This window comes from Dama dama, chromosome 17, assembly GCF_033118175.1.
Source record: "Dama dama isolate Ldn47 chromosome 17, ASM3311817v1, whole genome shotgun sequence".
In the NCBI taxonomy this organism is placed as follows: domain Eukaryota; kingdom Metazoa; phylum Chordata; class Mammalia; order Artiodactyla; family Cervidae; genus Dama; species Dama dama.
This window is the reverse complement of record NC_083697.1, coordinates 35,435,010-35,456,734: the sequence shown is the minus strand read 5'-3', so window position 1 is coordinate 35,456,734 and position 21,725 is coordinate 35,435,010. Positions and strand designations below refer to the sequence as shown.

The 21,725-nt window shown below is 37.1% G+C and overlaps 1 protein-coding gene across 4 annotated transcripts in view; it reads right to left on the bottom strand.

The window, feature by feature from the left end:
* The window catches only part of UNC5C (unc-5 netrin receptor C), a 406,962-nt gene that overhangs the window by 112,842 nt on the left and 272,395 nt on the right, over positions 1-21,725 (bottom strand). For all 4 annotated transcript variants that reach the window (XM_061164372.1, XM_061164373.1, XM_061164370.1 and 1 more), the window contains one exon: positions 14,395-14,498. In XM_061164372.1, the coding sequence (XP_061020355.1) occupies positions 14,395-14,498 (104 nt within the window). The remainder of the gene's footprint in view (positions 1-14,394; positions 14,499-21,725) is intronic.

The following is a 21,725-nucleotide window of genomic DNA, read 5'->3' as shown; positions in this document are numbered from 1 at the left end:
TCTGTAAAATGGGCTCCAGTTTCACCCACCTCATTAGAACTGATTCAAATGTATTCTTTTTAACAGCTGAGTAATATTCCATGGTGTATATGTACCACAGCTTCCTTATCCATTCGTCTGCCGATGGACATCTATGTTGCTCCCATGTCTTGGCTATTATAAACAGTGCTGTGATGAACATTGGGGTACATGTGTCTCTTTCAATTCTGGTTTCTTCAGTGCATATGCCCAGCAGTGGGATTGCTGGGTCATACCTTCCTTGTCTCTCCTAAGCAAAATCAGTGTATTCCTTTTATGTGCAGCTCTGGCACTCTTTTCAAACCATTTATCACTGTACTGTAATAATTTATGTAGAGTTTGTGGACACCTACCACAAAAGCTCTTGAGAGTCTTACTTTATATATATATATATTTAAAATATATATTTATAATATATATCTTGTGTATGTATCAATGTATATGATACAAACAACATGATTCATTTTGAATACATTTTGTATGCACCCTATCAAGCCTAATGGGCTTCCCTTATGGCTCAGATTCTGGTAAAGAATCTGCCTACAATGCAGGAGACATGGGTTCAATCCCTGCGTTGGGAAGATCCCCTGGAGAAGGGAAAGGCTACCCACTCCAGTATTCTGGCCTGGAGAATTCCATGGGCTTTATAGTCCATGGAGGTCACAAAGAGTCAGACATGACTGAGCCACCTTCACTTCACTTCACTTATCAAGCATAATGCCCCAGCAGAGATGTTAAAAAATATATTGATCATTTATCCAATTAATATTTGTTGAACATCTACTATGTGGCCTCACTATTCCTGGAACCTGGGATTCATCAATAAACCATATAGAGTCTGTTAAAAGTGATTTTTCAAGAGAAAAGAAAATAACATATAAACAAATAAACATACTGGAAAATTTCAGTGGTGCTAAAGTCTAGGAAAAATAAATCAGCATTATAGAGTGCTTTAGATCTAGAGTCAGAAAACTTTTTCTGTACAGGGCTACGTATTTAATATTTTAGGCTTTAGGGGCCATATAGTCCCTCAACAAAAACCACAGACAATATGTAAATGAATGAGCAGGGTTGTGTTTCAATAAAACTTTAGACAATATGTAAATGAATGAGCAGGGTTGTGTTCCAATAAAACTTCATTTACAAAAGCAGGAGGTGGGTCATATGTGGCCTGTACAGTCTAGTTTGCTGACCCTTGCTTTAGATAACAGACACGGCCTCTCTTAAGAGGTGACTACACACTAGGACATGAAAACCTAGAAAGAGCCAACACTGAGCCAGAATGTTCCCGGTACAGAGAAGAGCACTTGCAAAAGCTGTTGTTGGAAACACAGAAATAAAGCCATCATGATGAAGTGTGGTGAAAGAAAGCATGGATGAATATATGAACAGAGACATGAATGAGTGAGCTTTATCCATATGAAAAAACTATTACCATAAGCAGTAAGGTTTTGAAAATAAGCATTCCCTCAATTGAGATATGCTGCTACATTTAAAGATAAGAAACGGACATGATTGCACAGGAAAATAAAAGTCAGTAAGATCTACCCAAAATTAGTTCACTCTATGAATATCTATGCACCAAGCACTACTGCAGGTGCTAGAAATAAGGCAAAATATTTAATAATTATGACTGCTGAAGTTTCAGACAATTACAATGTTGGATTCCATTGATTCTTAGTAATATATACATTTTTTGACTCTAGAAGCTGAAAGATTCATAGGACTTCTAAGTACTGAAAGTGTGAAAGTGTTAGTTGCTCAGTTGGGTCCGACTCTTTGTGACTTCATGGACTGTAGCCCGCCAGGCTCCTCTGTCCATGGAATTCTCCAGGCAAGAATACTAGAGTAGGCAGCCATTCCCTTCTCCAGGAGATCTTCCTGACCCAGGGATTGAATCCAGGTTTCCTGCATTGCAGGCAGATTCTTAACTGTCTGAGCCACCAGGGAAGCAAGTTCTATTTATCACAAACTATCACAAAAGTAAGAGCAGTACCAGGATAGATAAAAATGACCTATAGTATATACCAATTAATTTAATTTTAGAAATACACTTTGGCAAAGTTCTTGAACATTAAATATTTAAAAATCATTGAGATATTCTTTATTAATGGATCTTAAGTGGAGTTTAACTTCTCTTTTACATTCTAAAATTCTAACTATTTTAAGAATTGTGTATAAATAGTAACATACAACTCAAGTAAATATGAGTACCCCACTTTTGGAAACTCAGTGAGATGACTGTTGTTTAGTCACTAAATCATGCCCAACTCTTTTGCAACCCCATGAACTATAACCCACCAGGTTCCTCTGTCCTTGGATTTCCCAGGCAAGAATATTGGAACGAGTTGCCATTTCCTTCTCTAGGGGATCTTCCTGACCCAGGAATCAAACCTGCGTCTCCCACATTAGCAGGCAGATTTTTTACCACTGAGCCACCCAGGAAGCCCTCAAGAAGATAATTATATTAAAACAAAGAACTTTTCCCATAAAATAACCTTTGTCCAGATATTATATGATTAGCTCATGAAAACTGGTCAAATAAGGCTACACACGATGTGTCATTTTAATGAACTAAATTTCAAAATCATGCAGTCAATCAAGCATTTTTTTATAGAAAAAAACATGGGCTTTGGACCTGGCCAGACTTGGCTCTGTATTTTGGTTCTCTCACTTGCTGATTCAGCAGTCATGGGTAGGTTGTAAGTTTCTAGAATCAGAAGCCTCGCCTGTACAATGGGAAAGATCGTTTCTTCCAGGCTTGTGGGAGGATTTAATGAACTATGGAAGGTAAAGCACTTAGAGTTAGGAGAGAGTCAATAAATTTAATTGCCTCTTCTCCAACTTTACCCCAAACAGAACTCCATCCATCTGCACTAATGTATTTTCAATGCTGGTGTTTCAGTGTACCTCAGTGTCTTTATTAAGAAGTACATACAACTGAGTGACTGAACAACATATGTTTATACTCATAATACCAAACGGGGGGAAAAAAAAACACAGAGAAATTTTTCAGTTTTCCAGTACATTGGACTAACGGTGTTGGTTTGTGGGACTTCATTCATAAAACTCTCCTGATTAGGAAGTTTCTCCTTATTTACAACCCCAGTCCACCCTAGAGTAGGTCATGTTTCTAGCCGTCCTGTAAGAGGACTAATTCCCAGCTGTTATGGTAAGATGAGAAACCGTTCAGAAATTCCTCCAACAGGTCTTTCAGTCCTGTTAATGCCTTCAGCCTGGCACAGAGTTCTGAAAACCCTAACATGATTTTATTAATGATGAGTGAGTCCCAATTTGATTATAAGTTTTAGGGCTACAGCATATTGACCCCATATTGTGTTTTCCCAGAAAAGGTGTGTAAAACTGCCATCCTTTCCTGTGTGTGGTGTGATTTAAGGAACAACTTTTTTTTTATGGCTCTTACATGCATGGTTTTATAGTTTTATTGTTACTGATATTTTATAAAATTCAGAACTATTGGCTTTGTAAGTGCTGTCAGGGGAAGAGAAGTTGTGCAGAAAAACATGGAGATCATTTTTCAAGGGCTCAGGCTTGCATAACCTCTTCTGAGCAGTTGCTGGAGCATTCAAGCACCCTCATCTTTCAAAATTCTATTATCTTTTCCCTAAATACTTTATTTTCTCACTTTGATTTTTGATTTACATCACCAGCAAAGATAGGAAAGTGGATTAACATTCCAGATGGGATAAATAATCCCCATGTTTAATCTTGGCTTCCTACATTCATTTTCTCACCTTTATTCACTTCTCTTTCTAGTGAAATATCATAAAAGCTAGGTTACCTAAGACAGACTTCAAAACTCCCAATGTTAAGAGTATATAAAGTGGGGGACCCATTTCCACAACAATTATTTTCTAAAAATTACTTATCTCAAGTTACTTTCTTTATGGGTTACTACTAAAATTGTTTAAAACCTAACTATGTTCATGTTTTACTAGTAAAAAATAAAATATAAACATTTGGGGCAGAATGATATAATAAAAAGTAAAACAACAACTACATCCACTTCCTCATTGCCTTATCCCTTCCAACCCCCTGGGCAAAAGGAACATATCCCAGATTATTCATGTATTAGGGGCTTTACAGAAATGCCTTGCACTAGCATTAGCAAGCTCAACTATTTCCAAATATATTAAAAGTCTTCTCTCAGTTTTTCCTTTAAGTGTCACAGTAAGAAGAATCTACAATCTGAAATTCATTCTTCTTTTCTGGCCAACTGTTTATAAAAGAATGATAGTGACAATACAATATTTGGAACCACTATAATATAAACATTATAAAAACAAGGATGATGTTTTAACCTTGGATGACAAAAGTACATAGTTTAATATTATCAAATGTTAGGAATGTAAGCCATATTTTGCTAGAGTGCATGTACTTTCAATTCTAAACAAAAGCTTTATCTGAGAAATGGTCAGGATACATTTTGACTACCTTCAAGAAGGCTAATGTGTTGGTTTCATAGGTCTTGTCTCCATTCTGCCAGAAACAACACAAGGGCAGAGGCATTACTCACATTATGAAATAATTAGGCTACAACCACATCTCTCTAAACCCCTGCCCAGTATGGACTGTAAATTCCAATAAAACAATAGAAGCAAATTCAATTTTTCCATTAATCAGAAAACTCCAAAATTAAGACACATGGAAACATATAAGAAGAAACTGTAACAGATTATAAATCCAATAGTGATTTGCATGTATTTACAACACCTTCAGTATAATCCTATAGGCTGAATTTTGTGATTTCTTTCAGGGTGCTCTTTTATATCAATAAAATTGAATTCTTTTTGAGAGTTGTAAATACTTAATAATTTGTTTCTTTCTACAGTTCAGGGTAAATGACATATCTACATTTTACTGATAAAGAAATGTAAATTTATTTATTTATTTTGTAAATTTATTTATTTTGAAAGAACAGACAGACCACTTAAATTCTTTGTAGAGATACTTTAGAAACAGACTTTGGTCAGGAAATTGCTAACAGGGAGAGGTGCTCGGACACCCAAATAGCTATTGGCACCCTATGCCCTCTTGATAGATGAACTGCTAACCATGTGATTGGCTAAAGAACCGTTTATCCATATATGTAAATAATAAAGAGCATCTTGCAGTTTTCTTTTCTATTTTACTCCCCTGTGAAAGACAGATGTGTTGTGTCTAATTATTCTCTGATTGGTATCTGGAGAAACATTAACATAATTGGCACATTTGTTCTAATTAACAAAGGGAAACTGCCACATGCCACCCAATATGAAAAGTGAGTCCAGCAAGCATTAGCTAGAAAAATCCATATCAATCAAAAAGGTTACTCTGCTAAACTCAAACTGGGGTCCCGCAAGTCAGAGCACGGAGGTTGAAAATGACTCAACAGAAGAGAGAAGCAGGTGTACACCTGAGAGAATGAAGATTCAGCCTAGAGTTGTTGCATGCAGGCATATTAATCATACAAATGGGAAAAGCAATTACGGGACAATTATCAAATGCACACTCAGCCAAGCCACGCTTCTAGAAAAAGCATTAGCTAGAAGCTGGGAGTTGGCCAAGTTTTACTGACTGGTTTAGAAAGTGACAAGTTTGAACTTTTCCTTATTTCTTTGTTTTAACCTTCCCCTTTAGACCAGGGGTTCTCAAATTTTGTTGCATTTTAGAGTCACATGGGGAGCTATTAAAAACTTATTAAAAATAGTGATACTCAGCCTGCACAAAACACCTATTCAATGAGTATCTGTAGCATGAGCTATAAGCATCAGTATTTTCTAATGATCCCCAGATGATCCCAATGTGCATCCTAGTCTTTGAGAACCAGTACTGAAGAATGGTTCTGATCATTTTGCTAAAATGCAGATTCTAATTAAGTGCCCTATATGGGGCTTGAGATTCTGCCTTGTTAAGAAACTCCCAGGTCAAGTCAGTACAGATATTCTATGCATCAAGCCTTGAGTAGTAAAGTCTTGACAATGCTAAAAAGATACTTATAGCTAGTAAGCCTTCTGTAGACTTTCACCAGGTAGGATTTAGCTCCATTGCCCCAGAGTTTGAAATCACAGAATGATCTGCTGGTGTCTCACCCTGACAACAGGTGTTTCATATGTCCAATCAAGAAAGTCTTCATGATAGACTGCAAATGAATGCTTTTTACCCATTAAAGTTATGAGTAAAAAGTATCTTAAAAGAAGCAAAAGGCCATTAAAAAAAAAAAAAAAAAGGATACAAAGAAACTCTCCTTGTCTCCCAAGTCTACTGTGAAGACATTGTTATGATACTACCTCTAGTCAAGAATGGAAGGCTACTTTATTTATGCAGCTATTTGCTTCTCAGACTGGCAACAGCAATAAGACATTCATTCACTTCTGTGTTAACCACTGTCCAATATACTTTGTACCTTTCAGTAGCTTTATGAAAGTATTTGTACTTTTATGCTGTAAAAGTATTGGTCTTCAAGCATGGTCTTTAGATAACTGTACAAAGAAAAAAAAAGGCCAGAGAATTAAAAAAAAAAAAAAAAAAACCAAGTACAAATAAAACCATGCCCCACAGACTTAACAGAAGCTGATAACTAACAGAAATTCTTGAGCTTGTCTTACAGAACAGAAAGGGGGCCAACTTGTCAAAACCTCTTTGCTTACAAACTGCCTTCACTGATAAAGCGTGTTTCAGTATTTCTTTCCCCTACCCCCGTCTTTTAATTACATACCTTCCCGGCTTCCACGCAGTCCAGTTGTTTTAAAGGAACTTGAAACCAGCTCCTGCCCAGTGCAAGCGGCTAAGACTGGCTGGGACCCCTGACACTAAAACCAGACCTTTGACCAGTTTTAGGCGGTGAGTGGCCTGTTGACTAGGGAAGACTGGAAACTGCACCCTCAGGTAAGACTGGGCATCTTCAGTTTGAATATGTATTAGCATTTAACAGAGATGTGCCTGCGCAGACTACTCATTCCCGCCCCCTTGTGCCACTTCCACCAATCACCTTTCCCCAACCTAAGACCACCTTGCTTGTCCCATAAGTATCCCACTCGCTCAACCTGGAGGAGGCGGAGCTAAAGCTTGTTCTCCATCTTCTTACTTGGCTGCTTTGTGAGTATACTCTTAGCTGCAAATCTCAGTGTCTCAGTGACTGGTTCACTGCAAGTCTGGCGTAGGGACTTGTTTAGTAACAGAAACAACTGACATTTTGCAACTTCTGCAAACAGAAGGACTTTGCTAAGAAAGGGGTCCTATTTTCCTGCTGCAGAAACACTCCTTTAATTGGACACATGTCTAGCTCATTGGCTTTCCACGTGGCTCAATAGTAAAGTATCTGCCTGCCGATGCAGGATGCGTGGTTTTCAATCCCTGGGTGGGAGAGATCCCTTGGAGCAGGAAATGGCAATCCACTCCAGTATTTTTACCTGGAAAATTCCATGGATAGAGCCTGGCAAGCTGCAGTCCATAGGGTCGCACAGAGTGGGATGAAATTGAGCACTGGCACACAGGTACCTGCCTCATTGCTTTTGAGAGGTGAATGTGTGTGAGCCACATTTTAGATGTCAACTTGTCTTGAAATCTGAATTTTTTTCCTAAACCTTAAATTCTACTATGAGGAGATAAAAAGCATGCTGATAAATGAATCAATAGTGACAATCACCAAAAGATCCCAAAGTAGAATGACTCTGATAATATCTTACAAGCAAAATGACACTGAAATGTCCTTAAAATGCTAACTTTTTCAGGGCAAAAGACCTATAATTGATTAGTCACGAGATAGCTTCTAACCAGCCTTTACTATAAACTTTCAGATTAAGTAACTCTCAGCATTTACCAACTAAAAGTGTTTGGACTCTTGCTAAAACTGATCACTTTTTAAAAACACTGCTTTTTGCTCTCTGTGACTACCACTTTTCTTCCACAGTGAGTTTACAATAAATAGTGCCTCTAGGCATATGAAGAATTATTGAAAGAAATTTCAAAGCCAAAGAATTTATCTAAGGGAAAAAAAATTTTTTTTTTTTTTTTTTTCATGAAATAAGGACTGTAGAAATAAAAGACCCTTCTGCCCTGGGATCATGGGCAGATTATTGCCACTGCTCAGTGTAGGTTATTGCCTGTTGCTGAAGCACCACTGAGAGAGACAGATTGTATTTGAAAACAGCTGAAGTCTACTGACCACTGATTTTAGGTTATCTTAGAAAAGCTCTACTGTTTGCTCTCTTTTTAGCACAGAAGATTTCACTTTCTTCTGAAGAACCAAATACTTTCTAGATTTTATTCATTTAATAAAATAAAATTTAAAATCCATGTTCAGAATTTCTATTCCCAAAGGAATTAAAATATATCCTTTGTTTCTCCACCTTTCTCTTATCTCTTCTGCCCTAAGACCAACAACTATCTTCTGTTGTGTGAAGTACAAGATCTCCTGAATGGTGTCTCTGCTTCCATTCTTACACTTTTAAAATCTGCACTCCCTATAGCAGCAAGAATGAGCTTAGAAATAAAATGTATCAGGTTGTGTCAATTCCTCGCTTAAAATCTCCAGTGACGGCATATATTCAGAAACAAAATCCCTTCGCATTACCTCTGTCCCCAAGCTCATCCTGACTCTCTGACTGAAGGGCTTTCTGCCCTCCTTCTGGTTCACTCTGTCTCAGAGACACTGGCCTCCTTTTTAATCTGTAACCACATTCTGAGGTATTCTGCTTCCCTGCCTGGAGCTTCCTGACCCAGATCTTTTCAAGTCTGGCTCTTTCTTGTCATTCAGATCTCAGCTCAAATGTTATTTCATCAGATAGATTCTCCTTGAACTTTAAGTGACTCCTGATCCCCACCAACCATCAACCTTCTCAGATATGACCTGGTCGTATTTCCTTTAACTTATAATTATCTGATTATATCTTGTGCTTTTATTTTTTTTCTTGTTTTTAGTGTTTTATTACCATTTAGGGACTTTGCCATGTATCTCCTTCAAATAGAAGAATATCTAGTACATGGTGAGAGGACAATAAATATTTCTAGAATAAATGATTTAGTGAGTAAAAATAAAAACTGGATTTTGTACTATAGGCTCAAAGGAACCACTGTATATGTGCAGAAGTCATGCCACAAATCTATTATAAATCAAAGTTTACTAGGGCTGATAATCATCTCATAAGCAAAATCCCTTCTTGTTGTTACACACATGCTAGGAGAAAATTCCAATAGGTATCACTGGGCAATGAAAGCAATATCTCCCTCCAAATTAGTATTCAAACTCTTCTCTAAACCTCTTTTGGCTACAAAGAATATAAAGCACAGCTTGGGAGACAATGTACCTGCATGGAAATGCATCAACACGAAGTTCCAGTTATGGGGGAATGGCAGCAAAACATGCATGTCTCTCATGAAATGAAGTGTTCAGTGGTCATATTAATAATCAATTAGATGGAGAACCACCTGATGCTATACATTTGGAGAAGCCTCCAACTGCCAGCCGCTTTTCCCCCTAGCATTATCAGCTTAAAAATTCTCTATTCTTATATCCTTCACCCCATATTTTCCCACTTGCTAATTAGAGATGCAAATGTTGATAAATAAGATGACACTTTTTAAGCACAATTGGGTCAATAAGTTGAACATGGTGCCCTGCTCCTCCAATTAGACTCCTATGAGAAATAGTTCAATTATAATTAGCAGAGCAATTATCCCCTTGTTTAAGATGAAACAAATCACAGGTTTATTTTAGTGAAAAAATCAGTTTTGCTCCTTATGTCATGCCAACAAATGTCATATCCATTGATGTTTTGATCCCAATACTCTCCAAAAGAGAGAATCTGATGAAATAAAGCATCTCTGAGTGTATTTCTGGCTCACCATATGACAGAAACATTTTCCAGGCATAAACCAAAATGAGCAAGGAGGGATTTATCTCACAGAGTTCTGCCATTATGCCACTGGAGCAACCCAGCACCCGTTCACAGGCATATTAATTTTCTGGTTTCTTTGGAGAGATGAGAGATTTCTGCTAAAGGAAGGCAAATGCCTCCCCAGCTTGATCCTTGCAAAAGACTTATTAAAAATACTGAGGAATACCATTTCAGATTATTTCTGAGATTTATTTTCTTTCTTTCGCCGAGCCTACTTTTAATTTTAATAAATTAATATTAACCTGTCCCATAGTCCATGAACTAAAGTAACTGCCAATGGCCTTTTGGAGTGATCCAAATGGTCCAGTGGGTTAGAACCTTTCTGACTGACTGAGTCCCTTACTCCACCTGCACTGAGTTCTCTCAGCATACATCTTCCGTGATGACAAACATCCTGTTTCTGGAAAGTTCCATTTCCTGAGGTGCAGCTTCTCTGTCACATCCAACAGGCACTCTTTATTTCATTTAATTCAATGCACTCAGAGAATCTACTATGTAACCTACAGTCTGCTTGTGTTAGAAACAAACATGAACAAAAATCCCTTTTCTTCTTATTTCATCCAATCTAGTCAAGCATGCAATGGAGTAAACAGACATATTTTGACACAGTTAATAAATAGTTGGAGCTATAAAAAGTCAGAGAACACAGGGGCTGACATTCAGGCAGCTTTACAGCTTTATTCATACCAGGTATTAAATAGTGAAATAGTTCTATATCTGCTGATTAATAGCTAAGTACCCCTCACCCCGAGGTGCTGGCTTCTGGGGATCCCTGGACCATACTATGATGCAGCAACTAAAGGGTTTGCGCCTTTGATATTGCAGAAGGCCCCAAGATGCTAGCCCTGTGCTAAGGAAGCTGTGTGGCTGATAAATATTTAAATAAAGAAAATGAGGAAAGGGCCTGGCAAGTTGGCCAGGGGAAGAAACAGCCAAAACTAGAGCTCTGAAACTCTTGTGCTTCATCCCTGAGGTACCTGGAACATATTTTTTTTTCTTAACCACTGAGTACTGAGAGGAGTTCTTTGTCAAAACTTTCACCACCTGGAGAGGTGGAGTACAGGGGATCCTGAGTTGGTCTCTTCCTCCTCTGAGACTTTCTTTGGCACTCTCTTTCCTTTTGCTTGGAAAAGGAGAACTTCCAACAGTAATCCCACTCCAAATTCCCTCCTTTGGAGGAAACACAAAGTCTGGTCCAGTGTTCTAGGCCCACGATGACTGAACAGATAACTTTAAAAATCAGTAAGAACTGCAGCACATCAGGTCTTGGTGCAGATTTCCACAGTAACAACTCATCTGTAGAGTAAATGTGTTACATAAATAAGGGAGTTTCCTTATTTTAAAGCTCAAACTTGATCTTCATTTGTAGCATTTGTGGATTCTAATCAAAATAACTGGTTAGAAGACACAGGAGGGAATCTCTGGGATTCCTCATCGGACATAAGCTTCATCACTGTGGACACTACAGCACCCATCAGAGGCTCAATGTGCCAGTGACTATGGTGAACTTGAGGTTGAGTTCAGTCTTCTCTGAATCAAGAGGTGATAACATATTAATAATAATAACAACAGTAATGTCTCTTGAGTTCTTCTACATGTTCTAAGTGATTTATTTGCATATATTGTCTCATTTAATCTTCAACTACATTCTGGAGAGACACTGTTATTCTCTCCAGTTTGTAATTTAATTAAGGAAACTTAGGTATAGGAATTGAAATACCTTGCTCGAAGTCCAACAGTCAGAAATGATGACATGGGGTTAAGCCTAGAGTTCTGAATGGAAATTAGTTTAACGCTCTGTAGCAAAAATTAAAACCAAAATAGAGGAGAAAATTAAATGTTATTTATTACCACAGAAATTCCTGTGCCATTATTTGCACCAAAGGTGATGCTGCTGTAACTTAAGATTAGTAGAGCCCTTTAGAAACCTACTGGCTTATGTGGGAAGGAAATTATTGCCTCTTGATATTTTACAAATAATGAACTTGACTACCTATTCGATGGTGCTAGACATATGCTTACTAAACAAAGATAAATTGAATCAATCAACCATGTATTTGTTGAGCATGTAGTAGCTGAGGTTTTCAAAATCATTTGCCTAGAACACAAAAGAAGCAAGAATCCTTGCCAGTATGGCCTGATACCTTAAAGACTGATTTTGTTTATGGTAACACATGAAAGTTTTACCTTCTGGTTTCCCTTTAAGATCAGTATTTCATTTTATGCTATTTTTATGCTTTTAAATTCCTCAAACAAATAAAATATTATTTAATGAATATGTATATCATTAAATTAAAATAATTTTATAATCCCTTAATTCACCACATTATATTTCATCCCTTTGTCTTTTTTCTGCTCCTCTTGAGCAAATGACAGTTGCAATGTGTCACGTTAAGGTATACATTAGATTTCTGATCTTGGTGATTCTAAGGGTGTTGGAAATAATCTACACAGGAGTTTATAAGCCTGCTCTCAAGCAAGTGTTTTTGATCTCTCTTCTGACTTTAAAAAAATCACATTAAATATAGTTCTTTGAATGTCAAATGGGTATATGATTTTTGAGCTTGCCAAGTGTTAATTGGTCTCTTCCCCAGTGATGATACTGATAAAATTCACAGCCAATTAGTTTGCAGTCATGAATCTTTACTCCTTGACAAAGTGAACTACTTTGCTGAGGAAACTAAAAAAAATGAAGAAGTTACTAGAATCTCCTAACTGAAAATCTCTGCAGGGATCTGCTCACTTTAAGAAACACTGAGTCAAGAAGAGTCTATGGACACTCATGTTACTCAGGATATGTTTTGGTCTTTAAGGCAATTTAATGGAGGAGGTTTGCATTAGAATTTTAGAAATATGATTAAGGAGAGAGATGCACTTATTGTCATAAGTGAAATGAAATGTTGCATAGGGAAGAGCTATTTCCTTTCTAATCACAATAAATCATCCTGTGAGTCAGTGGTGGAAGATAAGGTTTTAGTGTGGTTGGATAAAACAGAAGTAATCATGCATAGTCTCTGGCACAGTGCTAGAAAGTGCCATGGGATGTCAAGTACAAGACAAAAACCAACTCTCTTCTTTCAAAGTGAAAAAATGGAAATTTCATTAAAAGTGCCACTCAAAGTCTTGCATTGACAGACTGGAAATGTGAATGGTATTGATAAAAAATGGAGTCATTTGTAAGGGCCCTGCCTAAATTTCTAATTAATTTATTATTATTGTTATTTTGGAAAGAGCTATCAGATGTTTAATTTTGTTGTCATGGGACACTATAACTGTGCTGACTCTCACTTTTGCCTGAACTTTCAAAGGACAGAAAAACTATGGAAATCTGATAGTGCATTGATTAACTATTAAAAAATTTTGGACAATGTAGTAAGTCTTAGTAATATTATTTTACAATTTCATAGACAGGAAAAAGTCCAGGCTTACTTTTACAAAAAATCAGCTGACCCATATACAGGCCCAAATTGTAGCAATTTAAAAAATGCTTCTTTCCATAAATGCAATAAAGAGTAAAGATTCCAAAGAACTCAGTGTAGTTTAGAGGCTAACAAGGACCACCAGCAAATTGGCAGTTATGTTACTTATCAAACTAAAGCTTTTCTATGTTTGTAGGATACTGGATCTGCCAGGACAATAGTGTTTGATGTATATTAGAATGTCTTCTGATAATTATAACAGGGTAACATTTTTCAGAGTTTGGAATTAGTTGAAATGAGATAAAAGACATGGTATTAGATGATTGTCCTCTGCAGTGTGCTCTAAATGGTGTCTCAAGGAGAGCATAGGATACTCTTGTGGTCATGGAGGCCTATGCCCCATGGACAGGCATTTTCAAAGGGCAGTGTATTGTCTGGTGCTAATAAGAAATCATGGTAGAAACCTGATTTATGATATTTCATGAGCTTTCAATAGGCTTTGTTTCACCAAAACCAGAAAATGAAAATTAAGAGCTAATGGAAAACTTACAGGATGAAACTACTTGACATTCCTCAAACATGTTTTTATTCATGGTGTGTGGCTATGGCTTTTAGGTATGTTCCTGATTACATCACAGGGCAGGACACATACATGTGGAGAACACAGGCTGTCACACACACACACACATGCACACCCATCTTACTTTTTGTGCATAGCATCAAGAACAATAATGAAATTGATGGCACATTATTAAGTCAGGCCATCTTTCTTTATGATTAGTGCCAGATAAAATAAAACAGTGTTTCTGATTTCTTGAAAGAGAATGACAAAATTAAGCCAAGCTGCCTGTGGCTTTGTCCAGTGGGGCATTCTAATTGACTCCAAGTCATTAATCAGTTCCCAATCAATCTAGTTTGCCAGTAGCAAGCAGTTAGGACTCCATTACCAACCATTCATCATGCCATACCCTAATTCACTGCACCATTAGCCATGGATTAGGCCTCTCTTAGAATAACTAAGTGCCAGTTGCTAAATGTAAAGAATTTTTGCTTCTCACCTCAGCCACTGGGATCCCTTCAGGTGGTCGGCACTGCAGCAAGACTTCCTGTTCCAAGGAGACTTCTTTTCCCAGAGGTTCCTGCTCAAATGTTTTTCGTAGATCTGGAAAGCACAAGTCGTAACATACAAGACAAAACTAATTAACATTTATTCATTTCTAGAAAGTACAATAATAAACTTGCAGTTTATTATTTTCTGTTTCTTTGTGGTTTTTAATCACATTAGTACTGTGCCATAATGTGGCTGATTATATTCTATGTAGTGGAAATTATGAAATTTAGAGATTACTAGCTGTTCCTACTTTAATCTTCACTGGAATGCTTTGGAGATCCTCATTCTAACAACTAGTGACACTCATTCATTATAGTTTGCTAGTATTTCTTAACAATCAACTATAACAATCACATTTTTAATCAAAGGAATCCCATTGTTATGATTCTTATTCATAGAGTCCCTTAGGTATATTAATATTCTTTCTTTCTTTACAATAGATACTACTGAAGTTGCAACAACTCTGAGATCTTTTGATAAATAACTCAAAAGCAAATTTCTATTTCAGAATGAAAACAGAATGCTGGAGTCCTGGAGAAATAAATATAGCTTCTTGAAGTATCTCAAACATAAGACAGAGAAAAGAGTAACTATTGGGATGGGTCCAGAAATATCTCAATATGTAATTATGTCACCATTCTCCAATTAGAAGATTAAATAGTTATTTCTGCTTAAATGTAACAAGAATCTAATCACTTATTTATATAGTTATAGTTGCTATAGCAATATGCAGTACAATCTTAAAAATTGCTATTGATAGACACAAAAATGTTAGAAATCAGTTTTATCATTTTAAACACCAAAGCTAAAAAATAAATGAGTCAGTTATAAAGCTTTAAAGCAGCTTTTTTTAAAGACAAAGTTAAAAAAATTTCATCCAGGTACTATTCAGCTCCTCCCAATAAAAATTTATTGAAATTTTACCCAGTAGATTTTATTAAAAAGTTAACACCTCTGTCTTTTCATCTCACATCCCCAATAATGACTTAAAATTATAAAAGCACCATTTCAGCCTACTGAACTAATGGGTAGTAATCCAAAAACTCTAAAGGTATATCTCTAAGCCTTTCAAGGAGCTATAAGAAACCACCATCTGGAAAAATGCAGTGAGAAAAAAATTCATGTCATATTATTTGCTATTTGGGTGAATTTCTTGGCAGAAGGAAACCTTCAAGAGTTTAGGGGTTCTGAAAAGATTATTGGATCTATGTGGGTCTGAGGTAAGATAAGAGACTCTGTAAATCCTGCAAAATTTCTGTCAGAAAGGCATTTCTAATTTTATTATCAAGAAATTGAGTAGACTGTAGAAACAGATACTTAAAATCCAGAGTTATTGGAACATGAAAGTTATCTAAGCCATGTCCTTATTTTACATATAAGAAACACATTTCTAAAATTACTCAAAGCCTCACAGCAAAATAATTGATGCTGCATTAGAACCTGCTGGCTGTTGAGCTGATACATATTTTTTTATCCCACACATCCCTTCATATCTCTTAAGGTTGATTTGTATCCTTTCAACAGCAATGTCAGAAAATTTCTACTCTTTCTTTTCTCATATGGCAGCTTCTCTTTGTTTTAAATCTGCATTAAGATAAAAAGTTTCATCAAAATATTAATAAAAGCAACAGCAGCACTGAGTAAGTTTCATGGGATAAAATGTTCTTTTTTCCTTTTTTGCCTGGGCTGGGTCTTTTTCTAGTTGCCTCAAGTCGGGGTGCTGTGTGGACTTCTCCAGAGGTGGTTTCTCTTGTGAAACACAGGCTCTTGGGTGTGCTGGCTCAGTAGTTGAGTCATATGGGCTTCCCACAGCATCTGTGATACTCCCAGACCAGGGATTGAACCGTGTCCCTTGCAATGGCAGGCAGATTCTTAATCACTGGACTGCCAGGGAAGTCCTAGGATAAAATATTCTTATAAGGTATATCTTATTTGTGAAAAATTATTCTGAAAACCTCCCATATGATGCATGGTAGGGTAAAGACGTAAAGACTAGAATTAATTCTCAAATCAAATAATATATAGACTCACTCGCAGTTAAATTAAACAGCATATGAGAAAATAAGGATGGAGAATTAGAGTGAGGCACATATATCTCCAAAGAGTCAAAACAAATTCCTTTCATATTTATTATCTCCTTATGATAGATACTTTATTAGGTACTTAGGATGAAGATATGTAAGATTCACAATCAAGACTAGAAAGGTAAGCTGCGATCTACTCATGAAAAGCCTTCCTGCTACGCTAAGGAATAGCAAACTCTCAAAGGCTTTTAAGCAGAGAAAGGAAATCAGATGTCATATTGCTCTCAGTGTGACTGAGGTGGTGCTGAAGAAGCAGAAGGTAGTTAGAGATCTATTTGAATAGATCAGGAGGGATGATGGGGAACTGAACTCAGCTAGTGACAGTGGACAGGAAGAAGAGAAAGCAGATTCTGGTAATGAACAGATCATTTGTTTCAGAATACCTAAGTATCTGGAGAGTGCAAAGAGGAAAGGATAATACTATATTCTCAGCTATTGCAATTATTAAGTTTATACCATCATTAAATGAAATCATACCACCGTGGGCAGGAAAGTGGTGAGAAAGATAGCAAACTTATTTTGGTACACATTCAATTTGTTATCGTTGTTCAGTCACTAAGTCGTGTCCGACTTTTTGTGACCCCATGAACTTCAGCACACCAGGCTTTCCAGTCCTTCACTATCTCTCAGAATTCACTCAATCTCGTCCATTGAGTCAGTGATGCCATCCAACCATCTCATTCTTTGTTACCCACTTCTCCTGTTGCCCTCAATCTTTCCCAGCATCAGGGTCTTTTCCAGTGAGTCAGCTCTTCGCATCAGGTAGCCAAAGTACTGGAGCTTCAGCTTCACATCAGTCCTCCCAATGAATATTCAGGGTTGATTTCCTTTAGGATGGACTGGGTTGATCTCCTTGCTGTCCAAGGGACTCTCAAGAGTCTTCTCCAACACCACAGTTCAAAAGCGTCAATTCTTCAGAGCTCAGCCTTCTTTATGGTCCAGCTCTCACATCCATATATGACTACTGGAAAACCCATAGCTTTGACTATGTGGACCTTTGTCTGCAAAGTGATGTCTCTGCTTTTTAATATGCTGTCGAGATTTATCATAGCTTTTCTTCCAAGAAGCAAATGTCTTAATTTTTTGGTTGTAGTCACCATCTGCAGTGATTTTGGAGCCCAAGAAAACAAAATCTGTCACCGTTTCCACATTTTCCCCCCTCTATTTGGAAATGGAAAAGTCCAGTAGGTCCAGATCATGGTTTCTAACCTTAGCATGATTGACATTTGAGACTGGATTTCCTGTTGTGAGGCCGCATTCTGCATAGTAAGTTTCTTAGCAGCATCCCCGGACTTCATCCAGCAGATAACAGCAGAGCTCTCGAAGCTATGACAACATAAAAGCCTCCAGATAATGCCAAATGTCCCCTGACAGGAAAATCACCTCAAGTTAAGAACCACAGGTCTAAAGTTTGGAAAAAGAAGGCCAGGTAGAAGATACATGCTTCACTGTCTAGGAGATAGCAGAAGCACTAGAAATACCAGACCAGTGGTATTTCCAGACTAGTGGTAATACCAGAAATGACACTACCTGAGCAGGGAAAAGAAAAAAAAGAGGACACCAACATTTCAGAGGAAAAGCTGTCTGCAAACATGTTACGGTGTGAACAAAGACATAGGAGAAAAACCAAGAGTCAACTGTCAGAGGAGTGAAGTTTTAAGAAGTTTGGAGGCCAACAGGACAAATGCAGCAAAGAACTTAAAAGGAGAAGTTTGAGAAATTTAGGAATGACGGGGGACTAGAAACTCAGCTGTGTTGGGGGTGCATAGAAATTGGGAGAATGACTATAACAGTAACTACTGCTCTTTTGCAAATTTTATTTTGACAAAAGTCAGCAGCACCGTTAAGGGATGATGGGTTCAAGTATAGCAGGCTATAATTCTTCTTAGGATTTGGTATATAGTTTTTGCAACTGTTTTCAAATTCCTGCCAATGGAAGGCACATCTTATGAAAATTATTGTTTCCTAATTGAGAATGGTGACCACACATCAGAGTCCTATACTTCAAAAGACAGGTTTAACTGAACCATCACTGAATACCATATATTATTTTGATGTTATTTGATTTTAAACTGTGTGTAAATTTTATCTAATTTCTAAAATGATTCATAGGTAACCCCTCACAATGTAATACTTCTTCCTGAAAAATCCTTTTAATCCTGCCCCAAATCTCTTTTCTAGCTTTCAGGTTGTATAAAGAACATAGAATATATTGTGCAGTCCAGCACGGCAGCTGCTCCTTTCATATGCCTCCAAAGTACTCTGCAAGCAGTGTGAGTAACATTTTAAACACATCCTTCATCATTTGGAGAGATGTGATAGAAGGCAGGCCGGATGCCTTGCAGGCAGAGAGAACACGAGGGTGACGAATGAGTAAGCAGGAAAAACGGACACTTGTCAGCTAGGAATTAGATGTAAAACAGAATGTTTTCGAATAATGTGGGCATTTCTGTCAGGAAAAAGATGAATTTACGCCCTTGGAAGACCTTTAGGATTCTACACTTCTGTTTTCTTTCCATTAGTTCTAAGGCGACTACTGAAATAGGTATAAAATCCTTTCATTAAAACCTAGATTACTTTTGCAAAGTCAACTCAGCTTACCTCTGATTTAGTCATTGATTCCATCAATTAAAAGAAAAATCACCTTTGTCATATGCATGCATTCAGAGAGATGTTTACTTAACATGAATATTGGCTTACTAAATCCATACAGTGAAATCCAATTAGCAGATGCAGAATCAGACCTGAAACTATATGGATTTCTATTTACCATTTACACAGTAATCAAAGAAAGTACATGTGTGGCTGTACACAGCGTCTCATTTTTTATGGCAGAATTCTGATGCTGTCAATGAGGTTTTTTTGCAATATAATACAGTGATTATAAATTATTTATGATGTGAAGCCCACTAATTTCAAGGCATTCTATAAACATGAACTCTGCTTTTTGACAAGAATCCGCCTGCCAATGCAGGAGACATAGGTTCAATCCCTGGCTCGGGAAGATCCCCTGGAGTAGGAAGTGGCAACTTGCTCCAGTATTTCTGCCTGGAAAATTTCATGGACAGAGGAGCCTTGTGGGTTACAGTCCATAGGGTCACAAAGAGTAAGACACGGCTGAGTCACTGAGCATATGCACACCTACACAGGTAGAAAAGGCGGCTTCCTGCGAGTGTGAAGACTCTTCCTCATTTGCAAAATGGAAGTAAATAACTGGATACTTTTGAAGGTCTCTTTTGTCTCAAGAGCCTATAACTGAGTAGACTAACATTTTTAATATGCATTTTAGGGGAAAACAGCCTGGCCTTTGTCAAATAAGATCTTTAAGGATTTATACCGATTATCAGTGTCCAAGAGAAATAATAGAAGAAACTGTTTTTCAACAATCTAGAGGATGATGCGTCTTTGAAAAGAACAGCTTATAAATCCTCCTCTTAGGACAATCTTCCTGGAACTTCTGTACACTTCAATATACAGGTGTCAGAGAAAATGGGGCACTGGATGGGTTTCAGAAGATTCCAAATTAAAAACATCAGAAAATTCTTTGTACAAATGCAAGAAAGCAATATAATATACATCACAAGAGCAGATGAATATTGCAGCTTTGATAATTATACATGTATTGAGAATTATAAACACATTGAAAGTTATGAATGCATTGAGAATTACTGACAAAACTAATTTTCTTGCTCTGTGGAGAGGTGGGAGTGAAATGCCTACCCAAAACGGCATGCAAGAAAGTCTATCATGCCAAGGCATGATATTTATGAAAGGGGCCCCTCATCAGGTCTCTTCTGCAATGACAACAACCCTTGAGCATCTTTGCCTGGAAAGGGTGAGTATGGTCTAAATGGGAAAGTCGGGGCTGGACAGGTGGGAGCTTTTACTGTAACAGGTTATATTACTATCCAAGCACCTGTGAGCCCTGCTGATCTGAAAGGAAACCTGGAGAAAATACCAGCAAAAGATCTCCCTATGGTGTCTAAGTTGGTAGGTTGCTGATACTATTGTCTTTGAAGATGAAAATAATCATGTTCTCACTCCAAGTTTGAAAAAAATAATTTACATTTGTTAGAAATGTTTATTCTCTTAGCAATGCTACTTCATTATGCAGAAAGATTTATTAGAATAAAATATTTTTAAAAAGACAATTTCTTGACAATGTGACAGACGGATATTATGAAGTCAAGAATTCTCTGATGAGCATACTACAACAGATTATTCTAATGGAAATTAAAATCTTTAAATTCCATTGAATAATAAGATAGAAACAACATATTATTACCTTATTAATGTTGGTTGTTTTTTGATTTAGATCTCATAGGGTTCACAAATGTTAGATTTCATAGGGTTTTGAGAATATTAAAAGAAATACTGAATCTTAAAAGGTTTTGGAAGATTATGAAGTATAAAACACATGTAATAAATTATCACAACTATTTCTATTACTATTAGAGAGTCTGGCATGAAACATGATTCCTCATCTGAGTAAATTTCAGCATGTCATTATCTTACACACTTGAGTCATTTGGTCTAAAAACCATAGTATCTAATATTCCATATTTTTCTTATGGAATTTGTCCTTAGAGAACTATGAATTCAACTTGGAGGACTGAATACCAGCATTAAAATATGAAATTGAATAAACAGAAAATGTCAAGTGTATCATACATAGTATTGTTGTCGTTCAGTCACCAAGTCCTATCCAACTCTGCGACCCCATGGACTGCAGCAGGCCAGGCCTCCCTGTCCCACACTATCTCCCAGAGTTTGCCCAAGTTCATATCTGTTAAATTGGTGATGCCATCCAACCATCTCATCCTCTGTCCTCCCCACCCCTTTCTCTTCCTGCCGTCAATCTTTCCCAGCATCAAGGTCTTTTCCAATGAGTCAGCTTTTCACATCAGATGGCCAAAGTATTGGAACTTCAGCTTCAGCATCAGTCCTTCCAACGAGTATTCAGGATTGATTTCCTTGAAGATAGACAGGTTTGATCTCCTTGCTATCCAAGGGACTCTCAAGAGTCTTCTACAGCACCACAGTTTGAAAACATCAATTCTTTATCACTTTGACTTCTCTATGGTCCAAATCTCACATCCATACATGACTACTGGAAAGACAATAACCTTGATGTATTATTAAGTATGCACAAATGTACACACGCATATACATACACACATACCTCTGTGTATTT